Here is an 18229-nt window from a genome sequence, read left to right as displayed (position 1 = left end):
TTAAACGTTTGTCACCTTAAACATATTTCACCCCAAACGTTTGCCACCTTAAACATTTGTCACCCGAACCATTTGTCACCTTAAACATTTATCACCTGGGATGTTTGTCACCTTAAACATATTTCACCCGAACCATTTGTCACCCGAAACATTTGTCACCTTAAACATATTTCACCCGAACCGTTTGTCACCCGAACCGTTTGTCCCCCGAAACACTTGTCACCTTCAATTTCAGCTCAGCACCACCTGCAGAATCAGATCTGGGTGGCGCTTTGTCACCCGTAACCGCTTGATTTTTGTATTCTGGGGGGCGCCGAAGGCTGAAATGGGTGTTTTCTCGCTTTTAGGTGGGGTGAGAGCCAAGAAGTTGGGCCCCATCAACGCCTGGTGGATCACGGGCTTCGACGGAGGGGAGAAGGCGCTGATCGGCTTCAGCACGGGTGGGTGAGCCAGGATGGGGGCGTTGGGCGCCCGCTTTGCCATTGAAGTCTTTACCACGTGCGAAGGAGCTTTATTTGCCTTCCTGGACTTTGGTGCTGCCGTCAAGCCAAAGCTTGGATCTGGGTTTACTTAAGCTCAGCAGCACCCAGGCTTGTGCTGTGCTCGCAGGATCCGTCCTGGGGGAAACCACGGGCACGACGTGGTCAAGTTGCTCTCGGGGGGTGATTTCTCTTTCCTCTTTGTCACGGTCCATTCGGTGATGGACTCATGGTGGTTCTTTCACCTTGATCTCAGAGCACAAAATCAAGGTGACCAAAGTGCCAAGGGGTTATAATTAATCAGCGTTACTTTATTAATTTGCCCGTAAAGCGGCACGCGATAGAGTAAGGAAAGAAAGGGGGAAGAAATGGGGCAAAGTAAAGGTGAAGATGAGAAGTGAGGTTGCGTTTATCACCAGTTGAGTCCCAGAAGCTCCCTCTGGTCCTGTGGGTCCTCCATCGTGGTTTGGGATCCTCTGGTGGGAAGATCTTCAGTGGTGTCCATTCTGGAGTCATCTCTTATGCTTCTTCACCCCCATTGCTTTAAGCCAGGCTCAATTTCACAACCCGGGCTTAACCGCGTAGGCTCAAAAGATTCATACTTTGCTTTGTTAACGCTTACATGTCCAGCGCTCGGGGGTCTCTCTGGTCCATTGGGTGGGCTCAGGACCCTTGGCAAGCTTCTGGCCATGCTCCTTTTGTTGGCCATTGGGGGAGCAGGTGGGGGACACTTGTGGCTGAGGCTGTAGGTGAGAACACATCTGGACGGCAGCTGTTGTCCCTGGGTCAAAGAGACCCTCATAACAACAGCATTCAGGAGGTGGGGGTCATTTGGATGGAGGAGCAGGTGAAGTCCACACAGCAGCCATTGTGAGCAGCCCCCCCAAATCGGAGAACCAGTTCAACACAACGCTGCTCCTCGGGCCTCTCTCCAAGTCTCCATGGGTTCTTTGAGTCTCAGCTTCGGTTCTTTAAGTTCTTGATGGCGATGGGCAGGCAGATACTGCTCCATCTTCAGAGCGACTTTCATGCTCTTGCTCCGAAAATTGGGTGGATTTGTGTTAAAAAGGTCGTGGAGGAGCATCTGGTACCATCCGTGTGGTGGCTCTTGCTAGACTGGGGGAATAAGGGTGATATTGGGGGGTTAAACTGCCTCGTTCTTAAGCGCTGCTCAGTTCTCCGGTGTTTAAATGCCCCGCAGCCTTCGCGGATTACATCCTGATGGAGCCCAGCGAGGAGTACGCGCCCATCTTCGCCCTCATGCAGGAGAAGATCTACATGAGCAAGATCGTGGTGGAGTTCCTGCAGAACAACCGCGACGTCAGCTACGAGGACCTGCTCAACAAGATCGAGGTGAGCCGGGGGGGTCGTTTGGGCACCCCCATCCCGTCCCAGTGGGTGGGATTGGGATTAGGACCTGCTCAACAAGATCGAGGTGAGCCGGGGGGGTCGTTCGGGCACCCCCATCCCGTCCCAATGGGTGGGATTGGGATTAGGACCTGCTCAACAAGATTGAGGTGAGCCAGGGGGGTCGTTTGGGCACCCCCATCCCGTCCCAATGGGTGGGATTGGGATTAGGACCTGCTCAACACATCGAGGTGAGCCAGGGGGGTCCCGTCCCAGCAGGTGGGATTGGGATTAGGACCTGCTCAACAAGATTGAGGTGAGCCAGGGGGGTCGTTTGGGCACCCCCATCCCGTCCTAATGGGTGGGATTGGGATTAGGACCTGCTCAACACATCGAGGTGAGCCGGGGGGGTCGTTTGGGCACCCCCATCCCGTCCCAATGGGTGGGATTGGGATTAGGACCTGCTCAACAAGATCGAGGTGAGCCGGGGGGGTCGTTTGGGCACCCCCATCCCGTCCCAATGGGTGGGATTGGGATTAGGACCTGCTCAACAAGATCGAGGTGAGCCGGGGGGGTCGTTTGGGCACCCCCATCCCGTCCCAATGGGTGGGCTTGGGATTAGGACCCGCTCAACAAGATCGAGGTGAGCCGGGGGGGTCGTTTGGGCACCCCCATCCCGTCCCAGTGGGTGGGATTGGGATTAGGACCTGCTCAACAAGATTGAGGTGAGCCGGGGGGGTCGTTTGGGCACCCCCATCCCGTCCCAATGGGTGGGATTGGGATTAGGACCTGCTCAACACATCGAGGTGAGCCAGGGGGGTCGTTTGGGCACCCCCATCCCGTCCCAATGGATGGGCTTGGGATTAGGACCCGCTCAACAAGATCGAGGTGAGCCGGGGGGGTCGTTTGGGCACCCCCATCCCGTCCCAATGGGTGGGATTGGGATTAGGACCTGCTCAACAAGATTGAGGTGGGACGGGGGGGTCGTTTGGGCACCCCCATCCCGTCCCAGCGGGTGGGATTGGGATTAGGACCTGCTCAACAAGATCGAGGTGAGCCAGGGGGGTCGTTTGGGCACCCCCATCCCGTCCCAATGGGTGGGATTGGGATTAGGACCTGCTCAACAAGATCGAGGTGAGCCGGGGGGGTCGTTTGGGCACCCCCATCCCGTCCCAATGGGTGGGATTGGGATTAGGACCTGCTCAACAAGATTGAGGTGGGACGGGGGGGTCGTTTGGGCACCCCCATCCCGTCCCAGCGGGTGGGATTGGGATTAGGACCTGCTCAACAAGATCGAGGTGGGACGGGGGGGTCGTTTGGGCACCCCCATCCCGTCCCAATGGGTGGGATTGGGATTAGGACCTGCTCAACAAGATCGAGGTGGGACGGGGGGGTCGTTTGGGCACCCCCATCCCGTCCCAATGGGTGGGATTGGGATTAGGACCTGCTCAACACATCGAGGTGAGCCAGGGGGGTCGTTTGGGCACCCCCATCCCGTCCCAATGGGTGGGATTGGGATTAGAACCTGCTCAACACATCGAGGTGAGCCAGGGGGGTCGTTTGGGCACCCCCATCCCGTCCCAATGGGTGGGATTGGGATTAGGACCTGCTCAACAAGATCGAGGTGAGCCGGGGGGGTCGTTTGGGCACCCCCATCCCGTCCCAATGGGTGGGATTGGGATTAGGACCTGCTCAACACATCGAGGTGGGACGGGGGGGTTGTTTGGGCACCCCCATCCCGTCCCAATGGGTGGGATTGGGATTAGGACCTGCTCAACAAGATTGAGGTGAGCCAGGGGGGTCGTTTGGGCACCCCCATCCTGTCCCAATGGGTGGGATTGGGATTAGGACCTGCTCAACAAGATTGAGGTGAGCCAGGGGGGTCGTTTGGGCACCCCCATCCCGTCCCAATGGGTGGGATTGGGATTAGGACCTGCTCAACACATCGAGGTGAGCCAGGGGGGTCCCGTCCCAGTGGGTGGGATTGGGATTAGGACCTGCTCAACAAGGTTGAGGTGGGACGGGGGGGTCGTTTGGGCACCCCCATCCTGTCCCAATGGGTGGGATTGGGATTAGGACCTGCTCAACAAGATCGAGGTGAGCCGGGGGGGTCGTTTGGGCACCCCCATCCCGTCCCAATGGGTGGGATTGGGATTAGGACCCGCTCAACAAGATCGAGGTGAGCCAGGGGGGTCGTTTGGGCACCCCCATCCCGTCCCAATGGGTGGGATTGGGATTAGAACCTGCTCAACACATCGAGGTGAACCGGGGGGGGGTTGGCGGGATGGGGGGGTCGTTTGGGCACCCCCATCCCAGCGAGTGGGATTAGGGACGGGGTTGGTCTGAACACAACTCGCACCCTGAGTTCACTCCGATGGCTCCAGGGCTCCGATTCAATGGGGAATTTACTAAAAGCACGCGGTGGGAGGCAAATTAGAGCAATTAGTGAATTGCCGGAAGTCTGATGTCCCAAAACTCATCAAACGTTGACAGCAAAAGCTCTTCTAAAATTAGCAACTATAATGCAAAACAAGACTTTAGCAGCAAAACTTACTGTGGTGTTACCTTTGTGTTCAAGAAGAAACATAAGAGAAGGAAAATGAAGTAGATATGATAGATATCAGAGAGAGAGATATCATCCTAATTAGGCCACGAGGTCTTCACTGTTAATTGGCTCTATCTTAAATATCTTTCACAATTCTTTGGGGAAGACAAAGCGTCGGCATCCGCAGCCAGCTATCTTTACCACCCCGTGTATCAATAACGCGATGGAAGGCGTAACGTCGTTTTAATTGTGTTTTAATTGGGACGCGGGGAGCGTTTCGGGGTTGTGACCCACCCCCGCCACCCCGAAACTCCTCGCAGACCACGGTTCCCCCCGCCGGGCTCAACTTCAACCGCTTCACGGAGGACTCGCTGCTGCGGCACGCGCAGTTCGTGGTGGAGCAGGTGGAGAGCTACGACGAGGCCGGCGACAGCGACGAGCCCCCCGTCCTCATCACCCCCTGCATGCGGGATCTGATCAAGCTGGCCGGCGTCACGCTGGGGAAGAGGTGAGCCCCATGTCCCCCCTTTTTGGGGGTCGGTCGCCCATTGGTTTCCTTCCAGGAGAGGCCTTTAGGTTGTTACCGGTTGATGGGAAGGTTGCGCTCGGCGGCTGTTGCGGTTTGATTGAGGGGTGATGGATGTTTCATTAACCCCCTCTCCCCATTTCCCACTAATTACAGGCGATTGAGAGGGGAAGGAGGACAGAGTTGGAAAAATTAACGCTGTTTTACTGATAAAAATAGAGAAAATAACACAAAATATACAAAAGCGTTATTGAAAGTCCCAGCAGCTGCAGGGCAGGCACCCAAAGTCCCGGACTGGACTCTGCAGCCAAGCGGAGCTGGATTCAGTCTCTCACTTGGCCTCAATTTGCAGGGATGATTCCTAAGGTCCTCTCCTAATGTCGGCCATAGGGGAAAAGGGACGAGATCCTCGTGATCTCCCACTTCTATATGAAATATTTACATGAATGGGATGTTATACCCCATTGGTCAGCTTTTGGTCGCCTGTTTCTCACGGGACGTGCGTCCATTCTTATCGGTGACCTCGCGTTCCATTGCTATGGCTACCAAAACACGTATGTGGCTTTCAGGAAAGCACTTTAGCTGTCAAATTCACTACAAGAGAACCCCATTTTGAACAAAACCAGGACAGCGGCTGCGACGTGCGAGCAGAAATCCTCCCAAAACTGGGGAAACCTGGGTCCCCAGAGTCCGGCTTTGCTCGTTGTCCCTTCGAGGTGGTTTTTGGGGTGCCCTGGGATGAGCTGTGTTCACCTCCTGGGGTGCTGGGCTGTGTGTTGGGGCTGTAGCTCCATCGATCCGAGGCACAGGGTCCCCTCTCCCGTTGGTCGCAGGCGAGCCGTCAGGCGCCAAGCCATCCGGCACCCCACCAAAATAGACAAGGACAAGGGGCCCACCAAAGCCACCACCACCAAACTGGTGTACCACATCTTCGACACCTTCTTCTCGGAGCAGATCGAGAAGGACGAGAGGGAAGACGACAAGGAGAACGCCATGAAGCGCCGGCGCTGCGGCGTCTGCGAGGTAACGGCGGGGGGGACGTGAAGCCCCAGTGTCCCCTCCATCTGTCAATGTCCCTTTCTGGGCTCGCTCCCATGGGGATGGGGAGGCCGTTGAGGCTCCTACCCGGGGTTTTTGGCCATGCTCAACGTGTCCTTTTGTCCCCATTCCAGGTTTGCCAGCAGCCTGAGTGTGGGAAGTGCAAAGCGTGCCAGAACATGGTGAAATTCGGGGGCAGCGGGCGGAGTAAACAGGCGTGTTTGCAGAGGAGGTGCGTCCCCCCTCTTGCCAAAGCTCTGTCCCCTCCGGAGAGAGAGGGGACACGGTCCCCGCGCCGCGTCCCGCTGCAGCGCCTGTCCCCGTGTCCCCAGGTGTCCCAACTTGGCCGTCCGGGAAGCCGATGAGGATGAGGAGGTTGACGACAACATCCCCGAGATGCCGTCGCCCAAGAAGATGCTGCAGGGGAGGAAGAAGAAGCAGAACAAGAGTCGCATCTCCTGGGTGGGGGAACCCATCAAGGTGCGTTTGGGGCGGGAAGATGCTGCCCCTCTCACCGGGGTGGGCGCGGGGGCTGCGTTGTGGACCAACGGGGGGGTTTAAGCGTCCCCTCCGCTTCTGCAGAGCGATGGGAAGAAGGATTATTACCAGAGGGTCTGCATCGACTCGGAGACGCTGGAGGTGGGAGATTGCGTCTCCGTCAGCCCCGACGATCCCACCAAACCCCTCTACCTCGCCAGGTCGGTGCCATGGGGCTGGGGGGGAGGTTGGTGTGGACAGCTGGTGTTCCTAATTAAAGAACACTAATTAAGTTGACTGTGCTGCTGCTGGAGGACAGCACTGGGCCCTTGTGGCCAGGAAGCCAATGGGACCTGGGGGGGATTAGAAGGGGGTGGTCAGTGGGTCAGAGAGGTTCTCCTGCCCCTCTGCTCTGCCCTTGAAAAAAGGGTTTAGTTCAGATACTATCAGGATGTACTTGGGAAACATATATATATACATATATATAGTATATAGAGCCATAGCACCCTGAGAATGCCCCATCTGGTCTGATCTGGGAAGCTAAGCAGGGTCGGGCCCGGTCAGTGTTTGGATGGGAGACCAGCTGGGACCTATGGGGGGTTAGAAGGGGATGGTCAGTAGGTTAGAGAGGTTCTCCTGCCCCTCTGCTCTGCCCTTTAGTTCAGATACTATCAGGATATGCTTGGGGAACATATATATATACGTATATATAGTATATACAGCCATAACACCCTGAGAACGCCCCATCTGGTCTGATCTGGGAAGCTAAGCAGGGTCGGGCCCGGTCAGCACTTGGATGGGAGCCCAGCTGGGAATAGCGGGTGCTGGGGGCTGAGCCAGCACTGGGCCCTTGTGGCCAGGAAGCCAATGGGACCTGGGGGGGATTAGAAGGGGGTGGTCAGTGGGTCAGAGAGGTTCTCCTGCCCCTCTGCTCTGCCCTGGGGAGGCCACACCTGGAATAGTGTGTCACATCTGGAATAGTGTGTCACATCTGGAATAGTGTGTCCAGTTGTGGCCCCTCAGCTCAAGGACAGGGCCACCTTCCTGTGTCACCTCAGCTGGGTGTTCCCGCTCGGGGGGGTTGCACTGGATGAGCTTTGAGGTCCTTCCAACCCCTGACACGCTGTGACTCGGTGATTCCACGACTCTCAGCCCTTTCCCACCGCCCCGTAACCGCGCGTCCCCCCGCAGGGTCACTGCCATGTGGGAGGACAGCAGCGGGCAGATGTTCCACGCTCACTGGTTCTGCCCCGGCTCCGACACCGTCCTGGGCGCCACGTCCGACCCTCTGGAGCTGTTCCTGGTGGACGAGTGCGAGGACATGCAGCTCTCCTACATCCACGGCAAAGTCAAGGTCATCTACAAGGCTCCCTCGGAGAACTGGTCCATGGAGGTGGGTGCCGGCGCCGCGAACCCCCCCAGCGCGGCTCCAGCGCGGCTCCCGGCGAACGCGCTCTGTCCCAGCAGGGCGGCTTGGATATGGAGATCAAGATGGTGGAAGACGACGGGAGGACTTATTTCTACCAGATGTGGTACGACCAGGAATACGCCCGCTTCGAATCGCCCCCCAAAACGCAACCCGCGGAGGACAATAAATACAAGTGAGTGCGCGCGGGGCGGCCGCGCTGCCCCAAGTGCCACCGCGAGCGGCCTCGGCAGCGTCCCCATTGTCCCCACAGGTTCTGCATGAGCTGCACGCGTCTGGACGAGGTGCGGCAGAAGGAGATCCCCAAAGTGGCCGAACCCCTGGAAGAAGGGGACGGGAAGATGTTCTACGGCGTGGCCACCAAGAACGGGGTGCAGTATCGCGTGGGAGACGGCGTCTACCTCCTGCCGGACGCCTTTTCCTTCAGGTTGGTGCTTGCAGGAGGCTGGAAACGCTTCCAGGGTGCTCCTTGGGTTGAGCTTTAGGTGCAGGAGCCGTGATTTCCAGGGGGTGAATCCCACCCATCACCCTCATTCCCTAAAGTTTAGCTTAGAAATGAAGGCACCACATACCCCAATTTCACCTCTTGGTATTAAACCGAGCGGCTCTCTCTGCTCAGATGATCCTGGGGTGTTTTGGCAGATAGAATCCTATTTTTCCGTCAAAAGAGCGAGGCTGGATAGATGGAAAAGGTGAAACAAGAGCCTTTAATTATGGGAGAAATGGCAAAGCTCTCGGTGAATAGGTTGGGGTGTTGGCGTCTCGCTTTGCAGCTCCAAACCCCTTGGTTATGTGTTGTAGAGAAGGATGCTTGGGGTATTTTGGGGTGCAAAAGGGATCCCCTAACACCTTCCTTCCCCTTCTCCCCAGCATGAAACCCGCCAGCCCCGCCAAGCGCCCCAAAAAGGAGGCGGTGGACGAGGAGCTGTACCCGGAGCATTACCGCAAGTACTCCGAGTACATCAAGGGCAGCAACCTGGATGCCCCCGACCCGTATCGCGTGGGGCGGATCAAGGAGATCTTCTGCAACATCCGCAGCAACGGGAAACCCAACGAGGCCGACATCAAGCTGCGGATCTGCAAGTTCTACAGGTCGGTTGCCATCCCGCAATCTGGGGTTTTCTACCCAAATCTTGTGGTTGCGGAGGCGTCGAAGGAGGGGAAGGTGCTGACGTTCAGACGTGCGGGTAAAGCTCTCTGTGCTTTACATCTCTCTGCTTTTAATTTACCAGCTCCAGCGCCGGTTCTCTCTCTCTCCTCTTAAAAACCACCCTGAAATACAATTTGGTGTGAAACAAATCCCTTTGGTGCTTTGCAGCTGGGGGAAACCAACCCTGATTTCTCAGGGGAGACAGAGCGGAGGTTGCTTGGTGAGCATCCTTCCAAAAACACGTCCTTAACTCACGTTTTGGGTGCTTTTCTGCCCCGCAGACCCGAAAACACGCACAAATCGGTGAAAGCCAGCTACCACGCCGACATCAACCTCCTGTACTGGAGCGACGAGGAGACCACGGTGGATTTCCGCGCCGTGCAGGGCCGCTGCACCGTGGTGTACGGCGAGGACCTGACCGAGAGCATCCAGGATTATTCCGCCGGTGGGCTCGACCGCTTCTACTTCTTGGAGGTGAGGGCCGTGGGTCTGTATCTGTGTCTCTTTGGGGTGCTGGTGATACCGCGGGTGTTTCGGAGCTGGGAAAGCTCTCTATATCCAAAATGTCCTGAGTTGTTTCCGTGGCTGAAGGGAAGAAGGCAGAGAGTGGTGGGCGATGGGGCAGAGTCCAGTTGAGCCCTGGATCCAGTGCAGTGCCCCAGGGGTCTATATTATTCAATCTATTCATCAATGATTTGGAGGAGGGAATAGAGTGAGTGTCACCCAGTTTGCTGGTGACACCAAGCTGGAGCAGTGGTGGCACTGGAAGCTGTGCTGCCATCAGAGACCTGGGCAGGCTGGAGAGGAGAAATTCAATGAAACAGAACAAGTGCAGAGTCTGGATCTGGGCAGAACAAGCCCAGGTTCAGTGTGAGTTGGGAATGAGCTGTTAGAGAGCAGCGTAGGGGAAAGGGAGCTGGGGGGCCTGGGGACAGCAGGGTGACCATGAGCCAGCACTGGGCCCTTGTGGCCAGGAAGCCAATGGGACCTGGGGGGATTAGAAGGGGGTGGTCAGTGGGTCAGAGAGGTTCTCCTGCCCCTCTGCTCTGCCCTTTAGTTCAGATACTATCAGGATATACTTGGGGAACATATATATATACATATATGTAATATATACAGCCATAGCACCCTGAGAACGCCCCATCTGGTCTGATCTGGGAAGCTAAGCAGGGTCGGGCCCGGTCAGTGCTTGGATGGGAGACCAGCTGGGAATAGCGGGTGCTGTGGGCTGAGCCAGCACTGGGCCCTTGTGGCCAGGAAGCCAATGGGACCTGGGGGGGATTAGAAGGGGGTGGTCAGTGGGTCAGAGAGGTTCTCCTGCCCCTCTGAGACCACACCTGGAATAGTGTGTCACATCTGGAATAGTGTGTCCCATCTAGAATAGTGTGTCCAGTTGTGGCCCCTCAGCTCAAGGACAGGGCCACCTTCCTGTGTCACCTCAGCTGGGTGTTCCCGCTTGGGGGGTTGCACTGGATGAGCTTTGAGGTCCCTTCAACCCCTGATATCCTGGGATTCCGTGATTCTTCCCCAGGCTTATAACGCAAAAACCAAGAGCTTTGAGGATCCTCCCAACCACGCTCGGAGCTCCGGCAACAAAGGGAAGGGGAAGGGGAAAGGGAAAGGTGAGTGTGTTGGTGGGGAGAGGGCTTGGAGACATTGCAAAGCTTTTCACTTGCCAACCCTCGCGTTTGGCTTCGTACCCCACTCCCAATGCGAGTTATCACTGCACTCTGAAAACTGCCTGCGCCCATGGGTGCTTGGATGGGAAGTGGGGAGAAAGATGGGAGGTTTTCATTCCGAATTCAACGGTGTATCCTGGTGATGGGGGTGGAAAGGGAGCAGAAAGGTGCTGGAAGCTGATGTTATAACTGAAGAGGAGGAAACGAGCGTGGGTGTCGATGGTTCCGTTCGCAGGCAAAGGCAAAGGGAAGTCGTCGTCGTCGAGCTGCGAGCAGAGCGAGCAGGAACCGGCCGAGCTGAAGCTGCCCAAGCTGCGCACCCTGGACGTGTTCTCCGGCTGCGGGGGGTTGTCCGAGGGCTTCCACCAGGCAGGTGAGCGGCGGCGCCGCGGCCACCGGTGCCGGCTCCGGTGGAGCATCTGCCCTGTGGGGAAAGGGGTGAAGAGCTGGGGTCTGGAGAAGAGGAGGCTGAGGGGTGATGTTAATGGGGTTCAATGTGGAAAGGGGATGGAGCCCCAGCACAGCCGTCCCCACAAGGAGAAGGGGTCCTGCTCTCTCCCTTAGCACGGAAAAAGGCTAAAAAGCTGAGAAATGGCATCCTGGGGGAATTAGAAGGGGGCGGTTCGTAGGTTGAGAGGGGTTCTCCTGCCCCTCTATGCTGCCCTTGAAAAAAGGGTTTGGTTCAGATACTATCAGGATATACTTGGGGAACGTATATATATACATATATATAATATATACAGCTGTACCACCCTGAGAACGCCCCATCTGGTCTGATCTGGGAAGCTAAGCAGGGTCGGGCCCGGTCAGTGCTTGGATGGGAGCCCAGCTGGGAATAGCGGGTGCTGTGGGCTGAGCCAGCACTGGGCCCTTGTGGCCAGGAAGCCAATGGGACCTGGGGGGGATTAGAAGGGGGTGGTCAGTGGGTCAGAGAGGTTCTCCTGCCCCTCTGCTCTGCCCTGGGGAGGCCACATCTGGAATAGTGTGTCACATCTGGAATAGTGTGTCCAGCTGTGGCCCCTCAGTTCAAGGACAGGGACACCTTCCTGTGTCACCTCAGCTGGGTGTCCCTGCTCGGGGGGGTTGCACTGAATGAACCTTGAGGTCCCTTCAACCCCTGATATCCTGGGATTCTCTTATTCTATAATTCTATACGGGCAGTCCCTTCCAATCCCTAATATTCTGATTCTATAACTCTATGGCTCTATAGGGTGTTCCCTTCCAATCCCTAATATTCTGTGATTCTATAATTCTATGATTCTATAAGTGCAATCCCTTCCAATCCCTAATATTCTCATTCTATAACTCTATGGCTCTATAAGTGAAGTCCCTTCCAATCCCTAATATTCTGATTCTATATCTCTTTGGCTCTATAGGGGGTTCCCTTCCAATCCCTAATATTCTGACTCTATAACTCCATGGCTCTATAGGGGGTTCCCTTCCAATCCCTGATATTCTGATTCTATAAGGGTGTTCCCTTCCAATCCCTAATATTCTATAACTCTATACGGGTGTTCCCTTCCAATCCCTGATGTTCTATAACTCTATGGCTCTATAGGGGTTCCCCTGGGGTCCCCACCACTGTTTCCCTGTGCCGAGGCAGCGCTCCGCTCCCCCACCCAGCCCCCCGACCCCCTACCTTGTGTCCCCAGGGGTGTCGGAGACGCTCTGGGCCATCGAGATGTGGGAACCGGCGGCGCAGGCGTTCCGCTTGAACAACCCCAGCACCACGGTGTTCACGGAGGACTGCAACGTGCTGCTCAAGCTGGTGATGTCCGGCGAGAAGACCAACTCGCTGGGCCAAAAGCTGCCGCAAAAAGGGGACGTGGAGATGCTGTGCGGGGGCCCCCCGTGCCAGGGCTTCAGCGGCATGAACCGCTTCAACTCCCGCACCTACTCCAAGTTCAAGAACTCCCTGGTCGTCTCCTTCCTCAGGTGAGGTGGCGAGGAGCTCTTAGGGGGCTTAATATGACCCCCCGCTTTATGTATCGCTCTGCCCTCATTCGTTTTCCTCCTCGTAGCTACTGCGACTACTACAGACCGCGGTTCTTCCTTCTGGAGAACGTCAGGAACTTCGTGTCCTTCAAGCGTTCCATGGTGCTAAAGCTCACCCTGCGCTGCCTTGTCCGCATGGGTTACCAATGCACCTTTGGGGTGCTGCAGGTAGGGGCTGCGTCACCCCGAGACGCCGAATTGGGGAGAAAACGCTTCTGGGCTCCTCCAAAGGAGCGTTGGTGGGGACAGATGAGGACAGAGAGAAAAGGTGTTTGACACAATGTCCCACAGCATCCTCAGAGCTCAGCTGGGTGAGGTGACTGCGAACTGGTGAAGGGAAGAAGGCAGAGAGTGGTGGTCAATGGGGCAGAGTCCAGTTGAGCCCTGGATCCAGTGCAGTGCCCCAGGGGTCTATATTATTCAATCTATTCATCAATGATTTGGAGGAGGGAATAGAGTGAGTGTCACCCAGTTTGCTGGTGACACCAAGCTGGAGCAGTGGTGGCACTGGAAGCTGTGCTGCCATCAGAGACCTGGGCAGGCTGGAGAGGAGAAATTCAATGGAACAGAACAAGTGTAGAGTCTGGATCTGGGCAGAACAAGCCCAGGTTCAGTGTGAGTTGGGAATGAGCTGTTAGAGAGCAGCGTAGGGGAAAGGGAGCTGGGGGGCCTGGGGACAGCAGGGTGAGCATGAGCCAGCACTGGGCCCTTGTGGCCAGGAAGCCAATGGGACTGGGGGGGATTGGAAGGGGGTGGTCAGTAGGTCAGAGAGGTTCTCTTGCCCTTCTGCTCTGCCCTTTAGTTCAGATACTATCAGGATATACTTGGGGAACATATATATATACATATATATAATATATACAGCCATAGCACCCTGAGAACGCCCCATCTGGTCTGATGTGGGAAGCTAAGCAGGGTCGGGCCCGGTCAGCGCTTGGATGGGAGCCCAGCTGGGAATAGCGGGTGCTGTGGGCTGAGCCAGCACTGGGCCCTTGTGGCCAGGAAGCCAATGGGACCTGGGGGGGATTAGAAGGGGGTGGTCAGTGGGTCAGAGAGGTTCTCCTGCCCCTCTGCTCTGCCCTGGGGAGGCCACATCTGGAATAGTGTGTCACATCTGGAATAGTGTGTCCAGTTGTGGCCCCTCAGTTCAAGGACAGGGCCACCTTCCTGTGTCCCCTCAGCTGGGTGTTCCTGCTCCGGGGGGTTGCACTGGATGAGCTTTGAGGTCCCTTCAACCCCTGATATCCTGGGATTCTCTGAAAATGATTATAATATACCCACCAACCCAAATGGTCAACAGTTCTAACGGCTCAATGTACAGAGCAGTGACTGGAAAGAGAGACAGGAGGAGAATACACATACATTTATATATCAGTGGACTTCTCATAGGGCATATGCACTTGAGTACAGGATTAAAGGTCCCCTCGAGAAGCATTCAGTCAGCCCCCAGAGATCCAGAGCTCACCGCAGGAAGAAATGCGCCTTAAGCATGATCTAAAATGAAATATCTATGGAGAAATAGCATTACAAGGGGCTTGGATGCAAAGCTCAATCCCACTTTGTTGGCAAAGCCGGGTCCCAAAGGCTTTTTGTGTTGATGGCCACCAAGACCCTTTTCCATTAGCCAGACACCCTTCACTTGAGGTCCAAACAAGTCCTTTACAGCCTTTTAATCCTGTCTGTGCTGCTTTAAGACCACGGTGCAGCCGGCAATTCAAACCAAGGTGTCATAGCGCTTGGCTACCTTGCTCCTTGGCTTGGTTTGGCTTGGTTTGGCTTGGTTTGGCTTGGCTTGGTTTGGCTTGGTTTGGCTTGGTTTGGCTTGGTTTGGCTTGGCTTGGCTTGGCTTGGTTTGGCTTGGCTTGGCTTGGCTTGGCTTGGCTTGGCTTGGCCTGGCTTGGCTTGGCTTGGGGGTACATTCTGAGCTCTTTGATGACCCAAACCGGTCAGGGAAGCTCCGGTGACACCGGGACTTGTCCCTTCCTCCCAGGCTGGCCAGTACGGCGTGGCCCAGACGCGCCGCCGAGCCATCGTCCTCGCCGCGGCGCCCGGCGAGAAGCTGCCCATGTTCCCGGAGCCTCTGCACGTCTTTGCGCCCCGTGCCTGCCAGCTGAGCGTCGTGGTGGACGACAAGAAGTTCGTCAGCAACATCACGCGGTGAGCACTCGGAGCCGCGCCGGGGACGAGCGGGGTGACAATTCGGGGCGCTCACGGCTCCCCCGTGTTCCTCCCAGGACGTATTCCGGCCCCTTCCGCACCATCACGGTGCGCGACACCATGTCCGACCTGCCCGAGATCAGGAACGGTGCCTCCGCCTTGGAGATCTCCTACAACGGGGAGCCCCAGTCGTGGTTCCAGCGGCAGATCCGGGGCTCCCAGTATCAGCCCATCCTCAGGGATCATATCTGCAAGGTGCGGATGTTGGGGTGCGCTCGGACACCCCCAAACTGAGAACCAAGCTGAGATGGGGGTCAAGGGCAGGTTGGAGGTGGGGTGGGGTGAGAGGGATGATCCCCAAGCCCTCCCAAAGGTGATGGAGCTGCTGGGACGTGTCCCTCTCCCCCAGCCTTCCCAAGAGGGGTGACGGGTGCTCTCGGGGTGGCCCGTGTCACCCCGTGGTGACAACGGGCTCGTCATTGGCAGGACATGAGCGCCCTGGTTGCGGCCCGGATGAGACACATCCCCTTGGCACCCGGTTCCGATTGGCGCGACCTGCCCAACATCGAGGTGCGGCTGTCGGACGGCACGACCACCCGCAAGCTGCGCTACACGCACCACGAGAAGAAGAACGGCCGCAGCAGCTCTGGAGCGTTGCGGGGGGTCTGCTGCTGCGCCGAAGGTGGGTGCCGGCTCCCCAAAAACGACCGCGGGTGCTTTCCGTCCCCCCTCTTACCCTCCCTGTCGCCCCAGGGAAGCCCTGCGACCCCGCCGACCGGCAGTTCAACACGCTCATCCCGTGGTGCTTGCCGCACACCGGCAACCGGCACAACCACTGGGCCGGGCTCTACGGGCGCCTGGAGTGGGACGGCTTCTTCAGCACCACCGTCACCAACCCCGAGCCCATGGGCAAGCAGGTGGGTGCCGCCGAATCCCTCCGTGCCACCAAATTCTTCTGTGCCACCAAATCCCTTCATGCCACCAAATCCTATGCCACCAAATCCGTCCGTGCCACCAAATGGGTCCATGCCACCAAATCCCTCCGTGCCACCAAATCCTTCCATGCTGCCAAATCCTGTGTCACCAAATCCCTCTGTGTCACCAAATCCCTCTGTGTCACCAAATCCCTCTGTGTCACCGAATCCCTCCGTGCCACCAAATCGGTCCATGCGGCCAAATCCCTCCCTGTCACCAAATCCCTCCGTGTCGCCAAATCGGTCCATGCCACCAAATCAGTCCATGCCACCAAATCCCTCCGTGCCACCAAATCGGTCCATGCCACCAAATCCCTCCGTGTCGCCAAATCCCTCCGTGTCGCCAAATCGGTCCATGCCACCAAATCAGTCCATGCCACCAAATCCCTCCGTGTCACCAAATCCTTCCATGCAGCCAAATCCCTCCGTGTCACCAAATCCAATGCCATCAAATCCCTCCGTGTCACCGACTCGGTCCATGCCACCAAATTGTTCCGTGCCGCCGGATCCGTCCCCCGTGCCGGGAAAGGGCCGGGTGTCGCCGATTGGCGGCCGTGGTTCCGAGCACATTGGGTCTCCTCGTTGCCGCAGGGTCGGGTGCTGCACCCGGAGCAGCACCGGGTGGTGAGCGTGAGGGAGTGCGCCCGCTCCCAGGGCTTCCCCGACACCTATCGCCTCTTCGGGAACATCCTCGACAAGCACAGACAGGTGAGCGACGGCCGTTTGCTGGCACCAAACCGGCACCCATGGGACGCGGCATTAACCTGGTGTTAACACCCCCAGGTTCCGGTGTAAGTTGGGAATGAGCTGTTGGAGAGCGGTGAAAGGGGACCTGGGGACAGCAGGATGAGCATGAGAAAAGGGTTTAGTTCAGATACTATCAGGATATACTTGGGGAACATATATATATATAATATATATAGCACCCTGAGAACACCCCATCTCATCTGATCTGGGAAGCTAAGCAGGGTCGGGCCCGGTCAGTGCTTGGATGGGAGACCAACTGGGAATAGCGGGTGCTGTGGGCTGAGCCAGCACTGGGCCCTTGTGGCCAGGAAGCCAATGAGACCTGGGGGGGATTAGAAGGGGGTGGTCAGTGGGTCAGAGAGGTTCTCCTGCCCCTCTGCTCTGCCCTGGGGAGGCCACATCTGGAATATTGTGTCCCATCTGGAATAGTGTGTCCAGTTGTGGCCCCTCAGCTCAAGGACAGGGCCACATTCCTGTGTCACCTCTGTTGTTCCCGCTCGGGGGGGGTTGCACTGGATGAGCTCTGAGGTCCCTCCAACCCCCCGCTCTGTGGTTCCGTCGCAGGTCGGTAACGCGGTGCCTCCTCCTCTAGCCAAAGCCATCGGGCTGGAGATCAAATGGTGCGTGCTGGCGAAGCTGAAGGAGGACATGGCCGGTAGGTGCTGCGCAGGGGGGGCTGGAAACGCCATCCGCGCTCAGCCCTGGATCCTCTATTTCAAATAATTAGTCAGTTTTAACGAATTATAGAACTCATCATTTACGAGAACATTAAGGCATTAATGTTTAAACATTAACCAACCTTGCAACTGCGGAATCTTTGTGCTTAGTGATCACCCCCTATCTTAAAATTGACGTAGATTTGCGAGATCTTCTCAGATTTACGAGATCTTCTCAGATTTGCGAGATCGTCTCAGATTTATGAGATCTTCTTAGATTTGTGAGATCTTCTCAGATTTGCGAGATCTTCTCAGATTTGCGAGATCTTCTCAGATTTACGAGATCTTCTCAGATTTACGAGATCTTCTCAGTTACCTGTTTTAAAATAATTAAATGAGAAACATGGGAAGGTTAGTTAGCATCGCTTAATTAGAACAGGGCTAGAATGATTGTCAAGAATTGCAATGAATATGTAATATTGCTGTCAATATAATACGGAGGGACACCCCCCGGTGCTCATTTATACATTTAAATGCTCCTTTTAAAGCACTAAAACATAATTTGAAGAGTCTTAGCTTGATGATTTTATGGTGTGGCCCTATCTGGGGGTCCCGGGGCCTATGGGGTTGGGGTACAGCGCTGTCACCCCCTCCTGTCCCCACAGAACCCAGCGCCCCGGAGAAGATGGAGACCATGGAAACCGACTGACGCGCAGCCTCCGCTCCCGCAAACACGCACCCCTTTCTTTGAACCCCTTTTTTTGGTTGATTTCGTTGGGTTTTTTAAATCCCGCTCGTGTCCGTCCCCCCGCCGCTGTCTGTGCTGGTCAAACTCCATCACCCCCCCCAGGCCGAGGCCTCTGGGACCCCCGCCCCGGGGCTCCAGGCCCTGCCCCGTTTTTACGCCGCATTGTATTGAAAATAATCGGCCGCTTTGTACAAGTGGGAATTGATACTTTATGTAGTTTTTATATGTTGTAATATTTCTTCAAATAAATCTCTCCTATAAATTATAACCCCCTTTTTGGCCCGC

General features: G+C 56.3%; 1 protein-coding gene, 1 long non-coding RNA gene and 3 pseudogenes across 4 annotated transcripts in view; 4 read left to right on the top strand and 1 right to left on the bottom strand.

Moving 5' to 3' along the window:
• DNMT1 (DNA methyltransferase 1) overlaps window positions 1-18212 on the top strand; it is a 29339-nt gene extending 11127 nt beyond the window's left edge. For all 3 annotated transcript variants that reach the window (XM_071800650.1, XM_065859201.2, XM_071800651.1), the window contains exons 12-34: window positions 348-440; window positions 1681-1832; window positions 4692-4879; window positions 5731-5920; window positions 6070-6167; window positions 6268-6415; window positions 6518-6633; window positions 7604-7805; window positions 7880-8013; window positions 8092-8265; window positions 8709-8930; window positions 9270-9462; window positions 10520-10610; window positions 10903-11040; window positions 12320-12602; window positions 12689-12830; window positions 14653-14819; window positions 14897-15074; window positions 15306-15501; window positions 15573-15736; window positions 16385-16501; window positions 17105-17195; window positions 17862-18212. In XM_071800650.1, the coding sequence (XP_071656751.1) occupies window positions 348-440; window positions 1681-1832; window positions 4692-4879; window positions 5731-5920; window positions 6070-6167; window positions 6268-6415; window positions 6518-6633; window positions 7604-7805; window positions 7880-8013; window positions 8092-8265; window positions 8709-8930; window positions 9270-9462; window positions 10520-10610; window positions 10903-11040; window positions 12320-12602; window positions 12689-12830; window positions 14653-14819; window positions 14897-15074; window positions 15306-15501; window positions 15573-15736; window positions 16385-16501; window positions 17105-17195; window positions 17862-17905 (3521 nt within the window). In that variant the 3' untranslated portion in view covers window positions 17906-18212. The remainder of the gene's footprint in view (window positions 1-347; window positions 441-1680; window positions 1833-4691; window positions 4880-5730; window positions 5921-6069; window positions 6168-6267; window positions 6416-6517; window positions 6634-7603; window positions 7806-7879; window positions 8014-8091; window positions 8266-8708; window positions 8931-9269; window positions 9463-10519; window positions 10611-10902; window positions 11041-12319; window positions 12603-12688; window positions 12831-14652; window positions 14820-14896; window positions 15075-15305; window positions 15502-15572; window positions 15737-16384; window positions 16502-17104; window positions 17196-17861) is intronic.
• LOC139826010 (5S ribosomal RNA) lies at window positions 10100-10218 on the top strand (annotated as a pseudogene).
• Window positions 11403-11521, top strand: LOC139826004 (5S ribosomal RNA; annotated as a pseudogene).
• On the bottom strand, window positions 14011-17903 carry LOC139825976 (uncharacterized). Its single transcript, XR_011736108.1, has 2 exons — window positions 17340-17903; window positions 14011-17250 (listed from the first exon to the last, which is right to left on the bottom strand). It is a non-coding gene; the product is annotated as an uncharacterized lncRNA (long non-coding RNA).
• LOC139826008 (5S ribosomal RNA) lies at window positions 16703-16821 on the top strand (annotated as a pseudogene).
• Window positions 18213-18229: the final 17 nt, after the last annotated feature.

This window comes from Patagioenas fasciata, chromosome 32, assembly GCF_037038585.1.
Source record: "Patagioenas fasciata isolate bPatFas1 chromosome 32, bPatFas1.hap1, whole genome shotgun sequence".
NCBI classification, from domain to species: domain Eukaryota; kingdom Metazoa; phylum Chordata; class Aves; order Columbiformes; family Columbidae; genus Patagioenas; species Patagioenas fasciata.
This window is presented reverse-complemented; position numbering and strand designations above follow the sequence as displayed.